Source organism: Lepisosteus oculatus, chromosome 5, assembly GCF_040954835.1.
Source record: "Lepisosteus oculatus isolate fLepOcu1 chromosome 5, fLepOcu1.hap2, whole genome shotgun sequence".
Classification (NCBI taxonomy): Eukaryota; Metazoa; Chordata; class Actinopteri; order Semionotiformes; family Lepisosteidae; genus Lepisosteus; species Lepisosteus oculatus.
In genome coordinates this window covers 31494038-31515885 of record NC_090700.1, presented here as the reverse complement: position 1 = coordinate 31515885, position 21848 = coordinate 31494038, and the positions used below count along the sequence as shown (strand labels likewise).

General features: G+C 39.6%; 2 protein-coding genes across 2 annotated transcripts in view; one reads left to right on the top strand and one right to left on the bottom strand.

Annotated features, from left to right (window-relative positions):
- Positions 1 to 7993, bottom strand: part of st7l (suppression of tumorigenicity 7 like) — a 35006-nt gene extending 27013 nt beyond the window's left edge. Inside the window, exons 1-5 of the mRNA XM_006628299.3 lie at positions 7791 to 7993; positions 6334 to 6416; positions 5608 to 5767; positions 5121 to 5175; positions 3723 to 3838 (exon numbers count right to left, since the gene is read on the bottom strand). Of these exons, the coding sequence (XP_006628362.1) occupies positions 3723 to 3838; positions 5121 to 5175; positions 5608 to 5767; positions 6334 to 6416; positions 7791 to 7959 (583 nt within the window). The 5' untranslated portion in view covers positions 7960 to 7993. The remainder of the gene's footprint in view (positions 1 to 3722; positions 3839 to 5120; positions 5176 to 5607; positions 5768 to 6333; positions 6417 to 7790) is intronic.
- A 2523-nt stretch (positions 7994 to 10516) lies between these two features.
- The window catches only part of LOC102685795 (capping actin protein of muscle Z-line subunit alpha 1), a 33743-nt gene continuing 22411 nt past the window's right edge, over positions 10517 to 21848 (top strand). Inside the window, exon 1 of the mRNA XM_015342327.2 lies at positions 10517 to 10613. Within this exon, the coding sequence (XP_015197813.2) occupies positions 10575 to 10613 (39 nt within the window). The 5' untranslated portion in view covers positions 10517 to 10574. The remainder of the gene's footprint in view (positions 10614 to 21848) is intronic.

The following is a 21848-nucleotide window of genomic DNA, read 5'->3' as shown; positions in this document are numbered from 1 at the left end:
GCTAAAATGTCATTCTTTTTTTTTGCCACATTGTTTCGGATGTGAACTTGTTTTCAGTTTCTCTCATATCTTCTGCATTATTACAATAATCCCCTGTTTTATAAAAGTCACATTAGGCAGGAGTGCGACATCAGTTAATCTCTAAAATGTTCTTCACTCAGTTTTTCAACATAAAAAGTATAAAGTAGTTTGGAAGAAACAATGTGTAGGAAGATGTGTAAAAGAATTTTGCCACTTAAGTATTGTTCTGTCGCAATGTCAACTTTTGGAGTTTCATTTCAAATACTGTATTCTCAATTCTTTCTTTTTGTATATTCTCAAGGCTTCTTTGAATAACATTCAGTATACTTATTTATCTGTAAATTTGGGGATTTATTCCCACTAGCCCATCTTTCAAACTGTTTTTATATCACTAAATGTTATTTATAAGTCTGAATTCAAGCCAATTCAAGACAATTACTTTAGTTGTTTGGGGGGGGGGGGGGGGGGGTTGTGGATGGGGGAGGGTAACACCAAAAACGTCTTTATACTGTAGATTTTTAAATTAAAATTATCCAGTTTTCCCACTGCATATCTGTGCTTGTGACAATATATGCACAGGGCACTTGCTGGATCCTGATCCATTTTGTGCTGGGTGTTTTGGCTGCTGAGTAAAATGAGGCAGGAGATTTTTATTACCGAATCAGAAATATGGAACACCTTTCCTGGCTCAGTTCTATGGTAACAGAGCCTGTTAAATGCCACGGAGTATGAACAGCATTGTTTTTTAATTCAATGTGCCACTACTCACATAGACTTACAAAGGAATAAGCACCAAAATACAGCTTAGCAGCTGCATCTGCATGTTCCAGTAAGGCAGTCTGGGGCTTCTTATTAATGAAGCTTAGATGGTGGTGTCAGCCATAATGCTGAGAGGCAGGCAGGGAGCTGACACAATTGAATCCCTTGGCAACTTAATCCTTTTGGCCCCAGGCCCTGGTAATTACAGACATCTGCAGGAGATACTCCTTTGGTCTTCCTATGCTTCACTTTTCAATTCAAACTACCCACTTCAGTGCAAGCCCAGACCTAATAACATAATTAAAACAGATTCTGCCTTTCCAAAAGACGTTTTAAGCTTGAATTAATAGCGTGTGATTGGGTGTTGAGGTTCTTATATTCATGGGTTATTTTTTAGGCACTTTTGGAAAGGCACGTGTGCTAGTCTGTCTTTTATTAAACTCTTTTCAGAGTCTGGGGGTGGCATGAGACAGACAACTGCTTTAAGGACACATACTATACATGTGCTGCATGACATCTTAAAAGTAAGTAGAACTGACTTACAACTTGGGTTTTAAGCATTGTATGGATGTAAGGAAAATACACAGACACATCACCGAAACACTTATAGTGACACATGGTGATGTACATAATAACGCAACCTTTTAACAGAATTCTGCTGTGTCATCTTTCAATGTTACTCAATTCACTCAGAGCCTCTCTAAACCTTTCAATGGAAAACACTTTCAGGTCAATTATTTTGGACAGCTCTGTGCAGCATTATAGTAGAATGCTGAAATACAACCCCATATTATTTCTTTTCAGTATGTAGAGGAGCATTTGGGAGATATGATCTGCTGTATTATGTAGTTTGTCCAATCCAATAACTCCTTGCCTAAATTCAGGTATAGGGTACAAAGGCAGCAGAGGAAAGTGTAGTGAGTTGTGGTACCCAGCTCCATTCCACTAGATCCTGATACACTTCCATGCAAAGCAGCTCACACGTTGAACTAAAGTTCCCTTTTCTAAAACTAACAACAATTTCCCTCTTCTTTCTTCAGGTAAACTTCACAAATGCACTTTCAGGAAGCAGGTGCTGTTCTTATCCTTTAAACAGTTATCACAGCTCCATATAATAGGCTGTAAACTAAAAGCACTGGGGTTTTGATTAAATCAGCACTGCAACCTTGCAAAATACTGGATACCAACCCTTTGTGAAAGAATAATATCCCTCTATATGCATATCATTCAGGTAAAGACAATTATCCAGGGTGGAGTCTTTCCCAACAAGGCCATAGTCTGCTTCCCTGGAAGTATATAGAAAACTCAATTAAGCCCCCTGGCAGTCCAATTAGAGCCTGTCACTAGCATTAACCTCACTGGGCTTTGCATTAACCCTACAGACTGTCAAGCCCCTCTAGATGTGATGTGTCTTGACAGGTCTGGGTTGCGGAATGCGTGGAGCTGCAGTGAGGAGTTGGAGCACGTCTTGTAGTATTTAAAGGAGTGGTAATCAAACACCCATGAACTCTTGCCTGCCTTAAAAAGGCCACCCACCATCTAAAGTTCACATCTAGCAAACCACAGAAGTCCAGCTTCCCCAGAATGAGCACTTCAAAACTACAGTATGTATTTATAATTAGCATGAACATGGTAATATATGTCCTTGCCAAAGTGGCATCTGTTTTTCAGTGTTGTATTTGCTTTAATATGAAAAACATACTTATTCATAACATAAAATTATGCGTTTTCAATCATTTATGAAAGGTTTCTAATCCCCTCTTCGTTCTATCTTATAGGTATGATCATATAGAAGACTTTTCCATTTCTGTTTCTAGTTAAGTGGATATTTCTTGGTACTTTCTGGTCATACATTCCTGTGTTAAAAAATATTATAAAGAATGCAATTATGGTTAAACATACTTCTTTTCCTTCATCCTAATTTCTTTACACCAAGGGTTTTAAGGTTTTCCTTAATTTTAAATTGCAGGTGTTCAGTATGATTAATATCACAGCAGATTTTTCAAACACAATAATTTTGGTAATATGGTGCTACTTAAGCGAGCTGTGCTGAAATTAAATGTGATCGTTTGTAATTCTTGTGTAAGTGAGCAGGACTTCCCACATTTAGTGTTTTATAATCCACAGTGTGTGTAGCATTAACATTCTGATCTGAATGCAATGCTTTAAATTAGGTACAGCAGGGCTGTGCAGAGTTGCATTTAATATACTCGGAAACACACTGATTCATACAGGTTAGGAGAGTGGCAGCATCCAATATTAGCTGGGTAAAAAACAACAACATTGTACATCAGGCAGATATGATTTGGTGTTTACTTGTTGTTTATAACCACAAATAAGGATCTAAATTCCATCTGACAATCTGAACTTTCACTGTCCTTGCTGTCAGGTTTGTATGGGGCTTTGTTTTCTTTGCAGACATTTTTTTTTATTTTAAGTCAAGTTTCCAAGGTGTTCTCATAAAGACAGGGCTAGCACTTTGCCTCACCCTCAAACCATTTGACTGTCAATATTGCAATTTGAAGAAGATAACAACTTCAACAAATCAATCTACACTGCAATACGTTTGACGAGCATACTGTACATACCTTACAACAAAAGGTGTTTGTGATGTGATCTTCCTTAACAGGGGATTGTATGCAGTGTGGAGCTCATAGGATCGAATGGATAAGCTACTAAATAGGCAAAGCACCTGTAAAAAAGTATGCATCAACTACAGTGGTGTATGAAGTAAGGAGCAAAGGGAAGTTGAGTAACAGAAAGTGAGGCAGATCTAGGAATCAGGAACCTCCAGAAAAAACTTTAGCCTGACTGCTGGACCACCTTGTCTCCTTTATTTACTCTTCTGTACTTTACGCAGAGGGTAACAAATGCAATCTGTGCAATTTATTTTTGAAAGGGGGTTTCCTCTGGTTCCTCACTGTAGCAAATAAAAATAATACCTGTATCTTCAGGCCTTAGCTGCTCTGTGTCGCTGGAGAAGAATGTCTGATGATCCTGTGCAGACAGATTCATATCATAATATGTCAGAGGGTCTTTTCCGGTCACCCAGGTGTACCTAGAAATCATACAAAACAAGGAGGGGAGATGTGTTTAGATTAGACACATCTGATATGCAAATATCCAGGGTCAGATTAAGGCTTTGGTGGGCCCCCATTCTGTTAATCCCCATTTTTCTCTAAGGCAGCAGTCATATTTTGATATCCATCAAAAGCCCAAAGACACACATAAGTTTACTATCCTCTTTGCACAATTTAATTACATTTAAGTTTATGGTAGACATATTGAATTTGCAATGATATAAATGTGCAAAGAAAACTTGTCCTCACAGTAAAGGTAAATTCCTTGATCAAGTCATCATAATCAAGGAAAGTATACTAACCACTCCCTCATCAGTAACTTTCATTTTCCTTTTTATTTCTAAAGAAATGTTTCTCGCTCATTTTACAGCTCTTATATTTCCTCTCTTGAAGCAGAAACATTTCCAAAGTTTGTAACAGAGTTGCAAGCATTTAAACAGAAACATTTCCAATGTTTTACAGAGTTTGATGAGAAATAGTTGCGCAGTTTATCGCAGTTCATGTCAGATAAATAATTTGTGAAAAAAAATGTTAGACTTCTTTTTACATCTTCCACTACTGTCAATATCTGTTGCGATGATGTCAAACTAAGATCCTATGTTGTCAAACCCCCTTAATTCCCACTCCTGGTGCCTTTGAAACAGGCTCTGGCCATTCCACTGGCTGAGATAAACATGATGTTACCGATGTAAGGAATTCCTCCATTAATCCCTCTACATCATCTACCTTCATCCTTTTCATTTTCTTTATTCTTTGTTGCTCTCAAAAACGGTATGCTGTATCTATGTTGAGGACTCCGAAATTAACTAAATTAATGTTTTTATATTATAGGTAGAATGTTTTTGACATTATTTTCTAAATATCTCTGTATAAAATATGGACAATTCTTTTAATGCCTATCTGATCAGATTTCCTTGAACTCTTGACCCTAGCTGCTTGGTCAGTTTGCCTATGCCTTAATCTGACCCTGCAAATATCCTGTTACCCGAGCAGTACTGACCCTTAAAACATGATACTTGTCTCTGATAATCGCAGGCAAATGCGTCATCTTAACATGGAATCACCAACAGACACCGTCTTGAGGGGAGGAAGAGAAATGAGGAAGCACAAGCTCTTGTGAGCTGTTACAATTTAGAAATGCAACAGGAGTATAAAAAATAAAACCTGTCTGCATCACACAAATCACCTTTCAAACTTTCTCATACTCTCAATAACCCTTTCTAGGGACTGGCACAGATATATAGGCTGCCAGAAACGCACCTACAGTACTCTGCACCTCGAAACAGGTTTAATGGGTTCCTCCACACCTTGCATTCTGCAAAAGAAACAAGACAGCATTACAACAAAAGGAAAATAGCTTTTTTTAGAGCATACACCTCTCAATTTAGTACTGTGGTCTGATCAGGGAAAAAGGAATATTATATCTTTTAAAGGTAACATTTGCATAGTTTAGTCTCTTTAAGCCATTGTTGTTTATGAATACACTCTAACACACTCTAATTGAGATTTTTGTTTTGATACACAATGCAGTTTGTAAAATCAAAGGCAGGGGTTCTCCTTCTTCTACAACAAGAATGGAGTGCTCCCATTATATCAAACACTGCATGTGTTTCATTCTGCTGAGGTCAAAGTGCAGGAGTCTTTTTTATTAATTCTGGTGACCAAATAATCACAACAGGGACCCCAGTGTTTGTGATAAAAAAAAGTTGCAGGAGGAAAAGGCTTCTAAAGCAGCCTTAGTCTGTACCTGAAACATTCGGTCTGGACTCTGTCTCTCCATTAACTGAGGAGAACAGGCCAGAAGGACTGCCATTCTCCACTCCGCCCAGCAGGGGTCGCAGATGGCTAACAGAGACTTGCTCAATAAAAGAGGTTCCATATTTGCGGAAGTACCACCATTCAAATATCTGGAAAAGAAGTATTTAGAATAAGGAACGCAGCTCGCCACTGCTGTTCCAGGTTTGTAACCACAGAAGGCTCAAGTCATTATTTTGTTTTTTTTTGTAGCTTGTGCTAGAGTCCAAGGTACAATATCTTTAAAAACTTCACTGTAAAATGTACATACAGTAGGACTATAAATATATATACACATAGAGCCATAAAAACTTTAGATTTTGATCCTATAAATTACACAAGGCATCATAATATGCTGGACATTTCAAGTTGTTTACATGGCAAAGAATATGAACAGCAAAAGGAATACAAGATGCAGTAATTATATCTGCTAAGGGAATTATGTTTACAATACAAAACACTACAAGAACAAATGCATAATTAATCATAAAAAGGTCTTAAGCTAATCTTTCATATTAACAAACTTTGCCGGTTGTATGGTGATAATCCATTCTACAGTTTCATCATTTTCTGTTTGAATTATTAAGCATCAATTTCTGAGAGCAACAATGCAAGTAAAATATTGTTAATAAACTGAAAGACCAATTCATTTTTGTCTAAAGCAGCAGATAGCGCTCACCAAAATGAGTCCAGAAATGAGTGATGAGGTTCCAGTAAGCGCAACATAGAACTTGGGGGTAAGAGTGTTCAGGAACACAGACACTGGAAAGAAAAAGGCTGATTAGCAAGGTGTTCACCTTAAACTGCAGGCATTTCAGTGCTTAACATTCCCACTCTACTGGATTTTTGTTCTGTTTTCACCCAAGACCAGTATATTCAGGAGGTACTTTCTGCAGAAAGACTAATATCACATGATGTACTTTCTTCTCTTTATTTTTAGTTATGAGGTCAGTACAGAAATGTACAAGGGAAAGGGTGATTTAGGGAAAACGACAAGACTCCCACTGAGGAGGAGCTTGAAACATTTCAAGTTTACGGGTTAACGACTTTCATAAAGGCATCATAGTATGCTGGATATTTATAAATAAATAAAAAAAACATACATATATAATAATATAAAACTATTCTACTTTATACGTTCATCAGTGCATTTGTATAAGTACCTTCTGTAGATCCTTAGATGTAATCCTGTAGTTCTTTTTAACAGATACATACCACAATGCCTTCTGGTACCAAGGTATAGTGATAGCTCTAATGTGTACTAGGACTTTCTATTCCATTATATAGGCCAACTTTTAAAGTATTCTGTACCAAAATCTTATATTTTGTCCTCTACAAATCATACAGGCATGAATTTAAGATTGGCTTATACAAAAGATTGATTTGTTTTTATTTCACTCAATGAAATTAAATTTGGATCAAAGATTATTATTTATTTTTATGATAGATCATAATGTAAGGACCAATCCAAATGCAATATCTCTGTGCAATTCTGTAGCTTTTAAATATCTTGTTTGACATACTGTTCATAGCTATGAAGCAGTGTGGTAGATGAGTACAAGTGTGTTAGGAGTGATACGAGTTACACACTGATGAAGAAAAAGGTTTACATGGACACTTTTTGTGCATCACACACTAATACACACAACAAATGACGTTTTCAAGAGGTGTCATACTGAGAATACTTTAAGATAGTTCTATCCCTATTTGCAAGTTAGTATGTTAGAAATATGATGACCATTTGTATATAATGGGCTAGTTAGTTGGGTTACGTGTTTACAATAGAATGAATTAACGTGAGAATGGCGCTTACTGTCTTTTTCACTTTACGAAAAGTAGAAAAGGCCTGGAAAAGCAACGATTTCCGATGTAGAGGAACATCGGTCGAACTGTCATAAGGCAGTGTGTCCATAAGGGAGTACAGACCGGTACCAAAATCTCCTTTCATGCAAACGTGAAGTTGACAGTCAGACATAAACACCTCTCCGTACTGGGGCTGCTTAAAGGACGCAGAAATACAGTTGCACACTCCACCCGGATCGTATAAAAGTAACTGTTTGCAAATTTCCCTCGGCTCGAACTGAAACCTGTCAGTTCCAGATAGCTCCCCTTATCATCTGATTCAACAGTTTTTACCTGTAGCGAGGTTTTCCTGTAGCTTCAGGGGGCTCCGGAGAATGTAGACTAGAGCCAACAGCATAGCAAACCAAAGGACCCATAAATAAGTCCAAGACCACGAGAGCCAGGATTTTAATTTCTCCGTAAATCCGGGAGACGATGAGCTACTGTTGTTTGCATCCGCCATGTTTACCCAGAAAAAATATAAACACAGGAACTATGGGATAGTGGAGGACTGTCCTCTGCAGTACTGTTAGCTGATAAGAATTGCTACAGCCAATGTGTGGAGTCACTAAAGCGTCATATATTTATTTAATTTTAAATGGTGAACGTCAGGCGTTTGCAGCTGTGGGCCTAGAGACGCCTGGGAGGCGTTTTCACCTCTTTTTAATTTACAGTGCCCCTTATTTTAGATTTAAGCATTTATAGAAAATAAATATTTATCTTGGATGAGAAACCATAATGTATGTTACTGTCCCAGTATATTCTCTGTCCAGCCTGGTTTTGTTCCCAACAATAATGCTGATTGTACTAATGATACAAAATATTGCACATTTATTATCATAACTATATAAAATAAAATAAACTGGTTTTAATGTTTATGATGTAAACGTTAAAAGATTTAATTTTATGGCTCTGAAGACAGTTCAGATGAGATATGGCAGAAATAGTATTTACATTTAACTGGATTGCTAATATTCAAAATAAATGACCTTAACATTTTGGTTTAATTTTGATCAAATGAAAAGGGACACTTACTTAGGATTTAAAATGTATTTGAAAGTGTCCTTCAAATGTTTTGCGTTTTACAAATAGTGAGATGTTGGCTTTCTTGGGCTGATGGCATATTATAGATATGAGTGATAGTCATCTCCCTTCAATCATTCAATTACCAAATACCATTAAACATTTGAAAAACATTTTCAATGTATGCCTACTTATACAACCATACTTATACAACCATAAAAAGCTAACAAGATTAAACTGGCAAAAGAGGAGAATTCTATAGTACATATCTGGATTTTTGAATACAATTATTTGTGTCTGTGATGGTGTTTATTGGGGAGCGGGGGAGGGAAGTCATCAATGTAACAGTCTGTAGGTAAATAGCCATTTTCATGTATAAGTAACTTTTAAGGACACCTATAAGTTATAGCATAATCCACTATACATCATAGTTGTCCACTTAAGATTTGTGCAGAATAGTATGTCGGTAGGGTGGCAGTGCTTGGCACTGGGGCCCTGGGTTTAATTCTGGACCTAGATTGCTGCCTGTACGTGTTCATGTGGATTTCTTCCAGGTGCTCCACAATCCAAAACCATACTGACAGGCTTATCGGCTTCTGGGGAAAACCCCAGAGTTTGCCATGTCTTTGCATACCATGGCTTGTGCTCGTTGCTTGCTGGACCAGATTCCGACTCCCCTGAGAACCCTGAAAATGAATGGATGTACGTTAGTACATTTAGCCTAAATTTGAACTAATTTCATTTCCTTCATATTTTCAATCTTAAAGGATTGCAAAGCGCTTTACATAAGAACACACTTCATCCGCCGGTGTGACATATAGGCCATCATATCTGGGCAGTCCCACTACACAGGAGACTGCGTCACCACCTGAAAATGTCAGGTAGGCTAGACTGGCCCCAGAGTGGAGTATAGCCTTCAAACCAGGTTTAACAGCCCTACACTTTCAAACATGGATCTTACAATGATGAAGCCATCATCCCCTGTTTAATTTCTCATCTAAAGAGTGACTCCTTCTCCAGCACAGTATACTCTGGCATCACCATCAATCACCACTCATCCTGTTCAGGATCTGAGGTTGGACTGGAGCCTATCCTGAGGAGCACTGGACTCCTGGCGGAATACACCATGAACAGGGCACACATAGACATGGGCATGCACATATAATCACACCAGGGTCAGTTTTACACAAGTCAATTAACCTACAGTACCAGCCGGTCCTTGGAGGAAACTATACTGAAGCATTGGTTTGGAATTTATGGACCAGGGGAAAGGGTGACACCTACTGGTTGACCAAAGCCACTTAAAGGCGCATCTCAGCTTTCCTTAGAGGTCTCCCATTGCACCTTGTTTAAGCTCTTGAATCTCTGGCCTTCTTTCAGTTCCCAATACAAGACTCCAAAAACTGGGAGACTGGGAGTTCTGTTCTGTTGCTCCAAGGCTGTGGATGACCTCCTATCCAATCTTGCATGCAAGTCAACACTTTGAAATCCTGTCATAAAACCCACTTTCATACTCCAGTTTTTAATATTGTCACAACTTCTGCACACCTGTCTCTTTTGTTTGATTATTTTATTATATAACTCTTGAGATTGTGCCATTAAAGATGTTATATAAAATAAAGTTATTAAAATAATTATTTGCTAAAAGCTTCATTGATCTATAAAATTGAAAATGATTTAAAAAATGCAAAACACAGAGGAAGAGAATTGTCAGTTAATACACCAATAAAACACAAACACCTAAATATAAAACATACAGTACAAAGATGATTAGTAAACTCTGAAAGCACTGTACAAGTTAACACCTGAAACAAATGTATTACTATACCAAAAATTACGACGATAAATTAAAGTGAAAAGGTGTAAATATTAAGCGTCAATTTCAGACTTTTAAGATGTATTAATCGGCAGAATGACCAATAGTCGGCAGTAGCACCCCCCTTTTTACCTTTTTGATGTGTTTGAAGAGGCCATATTTAAAAATAATAAGACTGCAGACGGCTTGTGTGTTTCCCATGATGCAGCGCATACTGGGGCTGGTCCAGAGGAGCCAAGATGGCCGACTTTGAGGAGCAGCTTACTGATGAGGAGAAGGTAGGGAGCTGGTTTTAAATGTTTTTAATTTAATTGTGGGCAACCATTTTGCAGATTACGTTTTTTGGAGACGTAAAAAGCCCCAGAGTCGATTCTCCCAACATCTCCGCGCACTTCCTACTTTTTTCAACCATGCAAAATTGTGTTTTCAGCTGCTCCGCTGCATGATCATTTAAAATGATTCATTATTTAAAAAAATAATAATCTTGAGGTTTTATAAAATGTGAGACAGGTTTGTACCCACTTCACTGTGTTATATTTTACATGTCGTTGCAGTCTTCTTAGATTAGGCTAAAAGTGTGGTTTAACTGTACTTGACAGGAATGAAGCCAAGTTAGTTCCGTCTTTGAATCCGGATTATGGAGAACAGTATCTAATATATTTTGTAAAATGTCCTATGCTCGGGCGATCGCGTTGTTTCAGGAACACTGTGGTATGCCTTTTCATAGTCAACAGCTATTGGCGAACTTGTATATTTGAGTTCCTCGTTAGGGCCTGTTTTGGTGTTAAGTAGCTGGTAAATCAGGTTAGATTTTGCAAACGACTTCCTGTTTCAAAGAGGTCCCCCTCCCTAGTGCCAAGTAACTGGGTTGATATCGATACTGTATATTTAAAAAAAAAATTGTCGACTCTTTTCTCTCTCTCTCGATTTGTTTTAGTCATTGCTTTGAATATTCTTATCAAATGAAGCCGCCTATTGCGCAAAAGTAATCAAATTGGAATATTCAAATAAGACTGAAAACAAAGACAAACTTACTGTCGAGACCCAATTGTCAGTTTTGCGTACCAAAACAGGTAGGTGGTATTTCGATTCTAGATGGGGAAACGTGCTGTAAAACGTAGCAATCTAGTTTGCATGGACAGACATAGCTCTTCCAAAATAAAATCTTCCCGTATAACACCTGAACTAAGTGGTAGCTGGTAATTGAGTTGACGCCACGAAAACCGTAAATGAGTTCTACTTTGTAACTGACATACTGTATTTGAGAGGTGTGCAATTATGCGCTATGCTGCCAAATTAGTGAATACTTGGGGATTTTTATGTTTATAAAATATTAGTTGTGAAGTGCTGAGCGCAGTCTGTGGTGCACAGAAAATGGGACAGTACCTTCACCTTTAGAAATGTATAATTCTAAGGACAGCCACAGACACTCCCTTATTTGTAAGCTGTATTGATGTCTTCAAACGTGGACTGCGCTGTGCTTAGTTAGAAATGGGGTTAGTTCCCCTTGAGAGCAGTTTTGGTTGCGTATTGGGAATAACGGAAAGCGAGTTAAATATTACTTGTGAAACGAAAATGTATGGAGTCACTTCTCACAGGTGGTTCTTAAGAGATTTTAATCAAAGGGAAACGGCTACCGCTGCGATTTTTAAAAACTGGCTTGCATTGCGAAAGAGCGCTGTGCGCAAGCTTTGCGACCAGTGCTGTGGGTTAGGGAGTATCTCTGTTGCTCGAACTGGCGCTGTCATGGAGTTCCCTTCTTGCTTGTCAGTTCGATCTCGTCTTGAAACCCGAATCTGGCGAGGGTGTGGTAGTTCCTTAAGTTTGCTGAAGTATTGCTGACAGCGAAACTTTCCTAAACGCAAACTCTTAGCTCCGGGCTCTGCTATTAACGGAGCCTTAGTCTAAAGGGGAAGGCGAGGTTATGTTGCGCTCTTATCCGGTACTGAAGAGTGCGATTTATCGGACCTGCAGGAGAGCAGCAGCAACGCTCTTCAGAAACTGCTGAGACTCGTGTATTTGACACGAAAAGTTCAGGTTTTGCCTATAGGTCTGTGTTCTTTACTGAAGACTTTTCTCAATGCAGCCTCTTGTTTAGATATCTCCTGTTCGTGCAAGTGGGGGAACTCACAATCTTGATTTTTAGGGTGTTTTGGATTTGTGTTGTGGAAGAAAGAATTCCGTCTTCACACAGGGGTGGTGCAGTGGGGTTAAAGTTATTAGTTCAGTTCCCTTGTGGCGCTGACAAGTGTAGAAATGTGAAAGTGCAGTTGACGAATTGTTCTGCAGTGAGATCAGGAAAGCATACATGGAGAAATGAAATAATCAATTTAGTTTAACTAATGTAAAGCATGCAAAATTGTCCTGTTACTGTAATCTCCAGATGTTGTTTTTCCCCAAATAAGGCTCACACCCCCAGCCTTACCAGTGCCATGATTTTGACTAAACCACCTGGTCATCTGTAGTAAAGTGTGTGCACGTCTTTATTTCCTGTAACTGGCCTTACAATGTATAATAAGTCTGAGAGTGTGATGTTGCTTGTCTGGGTTCTTGTGCGCAATCAGAGATCTTGGAGAGATCAGAGGGGATTCTGGGAGAGCAGGCTTTTGGCATGACCTTTCAGGTGCTACTAACTGTGCCAAACACCATAGTCCCAGTCCAACCTCAGATGCAACATATATGTTGCATGAAAGCAAGTTTAGATTAATAAATATATGTTGTCATGCTAGTATGCTATATAATATAATCTGCTTGTGAGAAATACAGAATTAGTTGCTGGCCAGATCACTGACATGCACTGGTAGAGGAGGGGGACTTCGGAGGGAGAGAGCCTTACCGGAAGTGAATTAATTTCAGTTTCTTTAAACAAATAAGGTAAGCAATCAATATCTGAAGTGCAATAAAATCTGGAGTCTGTGGCCCTCAATGAATGGGTGAGAATTTCACATCCATTATCTAGAAGCAGCCACTCAAGCACATTCATCCCAGTGTTGGAAGCCCTATTTATCTCCTTGATATGACGTTTTTGTCCCCGAAGCTCAGATGACAGTGCAGTGATGAAAAATGCCACTGTCTGCTGTACAAGACACCATATTACAAACCCTGATCAGGAAAGCAAAAGATCTGTTCTGACGTGACTTTAGTCTCAAATCTGTCTTAACCTGGAAGCCAAAGATAAAATATTCATATTGGCACTGGAGCTCGAACAGAAAAATGTTTTTTTCCAGTCACGGGTACTTAAAGATGTTTTTTTGCAGTTTGAGCTAAGTAGAACCTGACAGTCAGCAAATAGTTTCAAAAAGTGAACCAAACTAAAACAATTGTCCGTTTCTAATTATGTTCCTGTTGCAGGATCCCTGTATTACCCGTTCTGTAGCATGACCACATAGAGAAGAGTTTCGGTCAGGGTGGACTGTTGGTACAAGGAACTATTGCACAGTAGTGGCAAACATCTCTTTTAATGTACTGAAATTTCTCTCTTCATACCTGGACCAAATTAAAGTAATCTGCACCCTGTTAGCTTACTGTAATGTGCAAGAGTTTCTATAAACGTTTTTTTTTTGGCCGATCCGTAAACGTATCTGATGTTGAGGCCCTTTCTTCTTGCTTAGAAATGCTGCCAATGGAAAATGTGAGAAGTTTTTTTTAGCTAAAGTGTTGCAAGATTGGAACATTTTTGTTGTTGTTGTTTGGCATAAGCCTTTTTTTTAAATCCATTCTTAAAATCCCACACCCCATGTGCTGCCTGAATAGTCTGCTGTCAAAATAACTTTTGTGGGACATTCAAACAAGCACGCAGTGGAAATCTACAGAAACTAGGGTGAGAACATGCGGACTTGAATATAATATGTTAGAATGAAGTAAATCTTATTGTATGCAATACAAATATATAGAAATTAAGTTCTGCTGTTTTACCTTTGAGCAAGGTGCTTCACCTCGGTTGTTCCAGTTAATTACCCAGCTATAAAAATGGCTGCAAAGCACCAGCCAGAAAAAATAGTGAGAACTTTTTTGTTTCAATTTGGGAAATAAGTCATTCTTGTTGCACAGTGCTGGTTTATTTAATGTGTTGTGAACGTGCTGAGGTTGCGCTGACCTATGTTCAAATTTGGCTTTGCTTAGGTCTTCTGCAGGCAAGTTAACTTCTTTAAAAAAAGCGGTTTGTTCTTGTGTTTTCCAAAGTGGCTCGAGGTAAGGATGCATCCCTGAAGTTGCGTCTTTAGATGAAAACTAATTGCCTATTAGATTGTCCGTTGTTTTTCACTGTGTAAGTTAATTGACAGGCTGGAGCAATTAGCTAGCATTCCCCCAGCGAACTCAGTAATGGAATGTACCTGTGTACATCTGATTCCTCAATCTGACGGACTCAAAATAGTGAAATGGAACCATAATAATTAGACTTTTGTTGTTTTTTGTAAGTAATGTGGGGATTTTAACTTTTTAAAAATGTTCTTGACCCATCACTTAATGTTTCTCTATTTACAGTTTTTTCATTTTTTTCCACCCCTGTTCTGACGCATTAAATCCTTTGCGGAGTTTTTTTTTTCCTTTTCCCATCTCTGTCTACCTTCCACACTGCTCTCCATTAGTAGGTCTGATTTTCCTGGCCTGTAAAATGACAAAAATAGATGGTAGCTTAGCAAATGATCAGATTGGATGGCTAAATTTAACTTGGTTTACCTTGGCAGTAAACATTCAGACTGGTTTTAGAAACCACAAACTTCAAATGGCTCGACTGGTAAAGGCACTCACCCGGGTGCATACTCCACCTTAGCTCTATGGTCGCAAGTTCGAGTATGGGTCACAATGCCAGCTGACTGATTTGGGTTTCCCATGCGGGAGCAGTTTGGCCAGTGCTGTAGGGTGGGATTCAGTTCAGTCAGCCTGGTCTCTATTGGGTCTTCGTGACACAGTGACCCCTGTGGCAACTTGGGGTGTTGCAGGCAGTGAGGAATTGAGGATCCTCCAACTGGAGCTCATCCTCCAGTACAGTACTATGTTGCTGGTGACATGTTAAAAATGAGTGGCTTGAAGGTAGGCAGGTCAGAGGAATCCGTCTGCACTTCCTCTTTCCTCTTTCTCTCCTGTGTGCGGTCACGGGGTTTGGTGCTGCAAATCAAGACTTGAAAACGCATACAATTGGCTGTGCCAAATCGTTAGGTATGGGGAAAAATGATAGGCGAGTCTAAATTGCTATAAAAATGATTTTATCAAGCACGTGCAACTCAGGACCAACGTATTTTGCTTCCTGAAAAGTGTCGGCTGTGGGATAAATTGCAAGGTAATGATTGAGAAATGAACAGATCTGACAAAGAATTTGTTTTACTTATTTTCTTGGGAGCTAGTGGTGTTCTACAACAGTATGCGAAATGGCACTTCTCAGTTTAATATGAATATTTTTAAACAAGATGTATTCAGTCTTTACATGTCTGGGCATTTACTGACATGCAGTCTTGATCTGTCACCTTATTAGACACCACTTATTCAGTTTTGGATATTGGTATTGCAGATATATGGAGGAAAACTGTGATTTGGAAGTAGGAGATTTTAAAAAGTAAAAATCTCTTTCAGATTCAAAAGTGATTTTGAAAATTTCTCAAATTCTAATAGAATAATAGAATTCTAATATTATAAAAAATATTAAAGTTCTTATAGAACTCAAAAGTCTATTTCAGGAGTTGAGGTTAGGTCTGAATTCTGTGGTATCAAACATAAAAGATATAGAATATGTTTACAAATTGCACAGTGCAGACAAAGGATATTTGGTACATCAACAGTGTATAGTTGTTTGCAAGTTACTCTTGTTCCTGTACATGGCTTTGAGGACAAAAGCCATCAGTATTAACATTAATATTGAGCTTTTTGTAGTTTTTGATGTGTGCTAGTTTCTTTAGAGTCTTAGCTCTGGGCTGTTGTGTAATGGCAGGGATATAATCTTCATAAAAAAGGACTAATTCTACCTCAGATCACTGCCCAGAGTCCTGAAAAAGGGCTATTTTTACCTCTTTTTTTTTTCCTACTGATGAAAAATTGAAACCCTTTAGTACTAATGCAGACACTGCCAGGCCTTCGTTTTAAACCACTCAAGCATGTCTGTAGAGAGAGGACCTGTGAAGAACAGATTATTAGACTAAGGGCTAAGACTGGCCAAGGCAGTACAGTAACAGGAAGCAGTTCTAGCAAGGGAAGTTTAAAGGAGGGGTGGCACAGTGGCGCAGTGGTTATCTTTGCGGCCTCTCAGCGCGGGGCCCTGGGTTTAATTCCAGACATGAGGTGCTATCTGTGTGGAGTTTGTATGCCCTTCCTGTGTTTGTATGTTTTTTCTACCAGTGTTCTGGTTTCCTCCCACAGTGCAAGGACATACTGGCAGGTTAACTGGCCATTCAGAAAAAAATGACCCTGGTGTGAGTTTGTGCCCATGTGTGTCCGAGACAGGCTGGTGTCCCATTCAGGGTGTATCCTGCCTTGTGCTTGGTGCTTGCCGGGATAGGCTCCAGTTCCCCTGTGACCCCTGAATTGCAAGCAATTAGAAAATGGAACATCTCCGTTTGTCTATGATTACAATAGCAATATTTATGTTGAACAGAGTAATCTGTTGGGGTGATGCTGTAGGTTTATTTCAGGAACACTAAGTATAGTATGCTGTTTTTACGGGTGTGGTTTATGGTCTTCCTAATTCCATTTCTCTATATTTTGCACTATTAAAACATTTAAGACAAGTACAGTACTATTTTCTGTATTGGCCTGGGGTTGAAGTCCCTCCTGCATGTTTCACTCATTCGTGGTGGAAAACAGGAGTGACAAAATCTGCAACAGGCGCTTTTCTTCATGCTGCACTCCTCTGCTCGTGTTTGTGTGCCAAACATTATTTGTTCCAGGAAATCAGATGGGGTCAAATATCCTAAACCAATTTTACACAGAACAAATGCAGTTGCTGACTGTTTTCCTGCATTAAACGAACCAAAAAGCCAAAGAATGCAGACAGTCAAAGGCACAGATTGATGAACGTCTACAGGACGTCCGATAGAGCCTTCAGACCATTGGACTCCTCTCGCTCCATGCTTGGTAAGCCCAAGGAATTATAAATGTCAACAGGGACGAGTTAATCCGCAGAGACAACCGAGTGTCAAAGCCCCTTTACTTGGTAGACATAGGTAGTAATAAACCTTCATCCATCCATTTTCTAACCACTTCATCCACTTCAAGGGTTTGCAGGGTGGTTAGCATGGCTAAATCGCAGTGCTGGGGTCCTGGGTTCAATTCTGATCCTGGGGAGGTGGAGTTTGTATGTTTTCCCCATATTTGTGTGGGTTACCTCCAGGTGCTCCTACTGGGAGGTTGATTCTGTGAAAACTGGCCCTGGTGTGAGTGAGTCTGTCTATCTGCCCTGTGATGTAGTGGTGTCCCATACAGGGTACATCCTGCCTTGCGCCTGTTTGTCGGGAATAGGCTCAAGGTTCTCTACCACACTAAACTGGTCACAAACCTAAAAGGTGGAAAAAAAGGCTTAAATGCTCTGACAGTTTAACTGTTTACACGTTAGGTTTTTGTGGTTTACTACATTGTTTAGAGGCCAGCCATATAAAGTCCTACACATGTATTTCACTTAAGCTCACAGGGACAAATAATTTCACTTTTTCTATTCAAATGGATTGAGTAATGATGTAATTTCTTGTAGAAACCTGAAATGGCTTGAGCTGAGGGTCGGGGTCCCGGAACGAGACTTTCTCCACCCTTTTTTTCCTCGGCGTGCTCATGCAGGCTCAGGCATCGTGTCGACAACACGTTGAGTCTCGCACGGCGCGGAGACAAATATCTGGAAAATGTTCTGACGCAGCGCAAACTCCAAAGAGAAGGAGCAAAGACAGCAGTTCCAGCCTAAGGCCACGTCAGTGTTAGAAGACAGTCAGGAGGCTCGGCTCTTTCAAAAACCTTCTCTGCGTCTCTGGTAACTGGGACGGCACAGCTTTCTGTGTAGGTCATTGAACCAGATTTTAACACATTTTGCATGTGAAAGTGAGCTGCAGAATTGAAACCAGTTAAACTTCTTGCAGGAAGTTGTCTCTTCTGTTCAACCGGTTTGCTGCCATTGTAGTACGTAGTTTCCAATCTAAATTTAATTTCTGATTGGATGTTGGCCAGTTTGGTGTAGAGAAAAGTGTAAATGCAGTTCTCTTTTCATTATTAATATTTTTGAACGGTTTGCTGACTTTACATAGACATCAGAATTGTTCAGTGTTCACTCAGTGCTTCTCCAGTGGAGCATATTTTGTTCAGGACTATTGGAGGTTTCGGTAGGTCATGTGTTTTCAGGAAGCCTCTTGCACGACAGAGAGAGAGTCTGCAGCTGATGGGCAGATCGGTGTTTGGAAGGAACATGATCTCTGCTAAAAGACCCAAAACGTGTTAGAACTTGCATGCATCTGACTTCTTTAACGTGTCTGTGCACAGTATTCAAACAATGGCTTGCACAAAGGGCTTGCAATGGGAGCGAGCACATATACTACACTGAGGCGATATAGACAACGAGGGAAGGTACGGACTTCTCTAAACAGTGAACCCTGCTCAGCACTTCCACATTCAGTAGCTTTGACTAGGAGCTTGTGAAGCTTCTGGTTCAGTGGTATCTCTTACAGCCTGAGTAGAACAAAGGTTATGTCTCCTTTATACGTTTGAGAAAAAGAAGTAAACTTGAGTGTGATTTTTCTTGCCAAACAGCCCATCTCCTGGGAGTTAAGATCATAAAATTAGGAAGCTTGCGAGAACAAATTGTCAGGATCAATTATCAGCGAATATCTTGAGAATTAAGTTTCATCCTTCTCTCCTCTAAAGCTTTATATTAGAGCTTGCCAGTTGGATGAGGATCTCATAAGCCTTTTTTCTAGTGAATTTTTGCACTCTACATATCTTTAAAAGTGGTTTCCTTAAAATTTAGAATAGGCATTTCTTCTCAGCGGTAGCCAGTTTTCCAACTGCTTACCTCCCTTCGGTGGGTTGGGAAAGGTAGAAAAATTATCCCGGGATGTTCCAGTTGTGGGGGGGGGAAAAGTGTTTTAATAAGAGCGTTAGTGTGAGGTGCAGTTGAGAATGATCAAGGCTCTGAGCGCTAGTTGCCAGTCCTATAGGCACTCTGAGAGCATCAGTAGTTGCTGTCACGTCCCTGCCGACACCAGCTGTTTGTAATCTACTGCTCAGCCTCTGTCGGCAATCGGCTCAGCCTGGACAATAACCAACAGCCTTGAGCTATAGGATTCATCCTGTCTGCAGGGCAGAGGAATTTTTACTGGCAGGCGAAACCTTTTGAACCACCTACAAAGCGACTTGTGATTCGCCATTCGTGTCATGGCAAGTAACTAGCAATTTGCAGGATCAAGAGGAAAATGCCGGTGAGAGAGCTTGTATAAAAAAGTGACAGTTGACAGTTCACAGCGCGTTATCGGTGCGAGAGGATCTTCGTTTCACAAGTATGTTTCGATTTGGACTATGTGCAGAACCCTTGAGAAGTCTCACACTGCTTTATAGTCAGTATGTTGTGAAACTGTGTGCTATTTTATCAATTACATATCTTGCCTTTGCTTTGTGAAACGCTTGCCATGCATTGAATTAGATGGTGATTTTCACTACAAGAAGATTAATTGAGATGATCTACGTGCTCTGTGCTCCCTGGTCTCAGTATCAAACAGTCCCAAGGTGTGATAGCCCACACCACAATCATAAATCCCCAGAGGGCTAAAACATTTCCATAACCTCAAGCATCTTGTGTGTGTCGGGTCCTGTGGGTGAGCCACTGGTCTGGCCGTTCTTGTCTGTAGTCCTTCTCGAATAGGTGGAGTCTGAAAAGGGAGTTTACAGGACTCGCATTTTGCACAGAGGGCAAGAATCAGAAGATAGTTTTTGCCTTTTGTTTCTCTGGTGCTTTTGTACAGACCGTGACAAAGGGTCAACTCTTAAACAGGGAAAGGAAGCAGTAAGAGGTGACTGTATGTTGTTCTTTCCTTTCTTTTCTTTCAAGCTCTTCAACTCCGTGTTCTCACGGTAACCCCACCCCACACGGCCAGTCACAAGAAAGTTGACTGGCCGGAAAAGGAAATGCTCTGTTTTCAGTCTCTCTCCCTGGTGTCAAATTAAACAGCAATCCCCAAGGAAAAAAAAAATCTTGTTTTGACCATCCTCGTGCTTTTTTGTTTAGTTTTTTTTCTGCTTAAGATTCAGTGCAGTAGGATGTCTGCTTATTTAGTCTGAAATGCAGAATTATTCCAGTCGAGGAAAATTAAGAAACCACACTGGAAACCTTAATAACAGATGGCCAAAAGATGCCATTCCAGCCAGAAGCATTTTGTCTTTTTTTAAACAAATTCCAAACAAAACATGGAAAAACTGAAGAAGAAAAAACAAATGCTTGTGAACTGGTCTCGGAATACAAAGCCTTAACTCACAGAAGCATCGTCAGGAGTGGGAATTTCCCAGGTGACTTCAGAAGAGATTTCTCAGGAAACTGAAGGCAGTTTGATAAACTGCCTCACCCTTCTGACTCAATGTGCTGGAATGGGTCCCTTGGTAGCTTCCATACATCAAGACAGCTATATACACAGTCTTCCAGCTGGGAGACTAACTCTAACTTTGATCCCTTTAAACTCATCATTCTCTTTATTATACTCATAATTATCATATAATTATATTTCACATGTAAAAAGCAAAGCAGAATTGCAGGTTCGGCACTCAGTGGCTAAGCATAAAGCATGGCCCCTGTTTGATTAATTTAAAAGCTTATTTGCCATTTGCAACAAATACATTGGCATTCTTATTTACTTTTGTTCTTTGTGCACAGATGGGAGAAGACAATAGAAAGTAATAAACAGCATACAGTATAAACAATATACAATAGTAAACAGTACAGTATGCAATGCAAAAAGTGCAGCATTCAACAGCTGGTGAAGTGGATGGTGGTCAGTCAGTCAAGTTTGCATTTAGCTGTTAGTTATTCATGACGCATCCTGCTGGGGGATAAAACCTGTTTTCTGAACCTGGTGGTCTGTATTTTGACCTATACCGCGGAGGTGAGAACAGTCGATGTCCGGTGTGGATCCGATCCTGCACTGTAAGTGTCGAAAGCTAAAGTGCTTCTTTGTGTTTTGGGGACTACCTGGACAGTCTCTGAGGAGATCCCTGCTCCTCCCCACACCCCCTGCTTGAGATCCTCTCCAGCTTTAAACTGGAGTTTGAAGGTTGTCACTCATCTTAATTTATGGTTAAAAAGCTTAACACTGACGGGAGAGTAAACCATAAAAAGGGAAACACAATCTATTTCTGTCCTGCTGATTGTGACTGTAAGGGAGAGTCCCCATGGCTTGTTAAGTAAGAGAGGATGTAGGCTTAGTAGACCCATTCAGTCCAAAAAAAGCACTGCGTTTTCTGTTGTTTAAACAGGAGTGACTTAAACAAGCTAAAGAAACACTTAGTTGATCTTCCCAAAACCCTGAGTATTCTTCAACTTGAGTTATATTGGTCAGAGT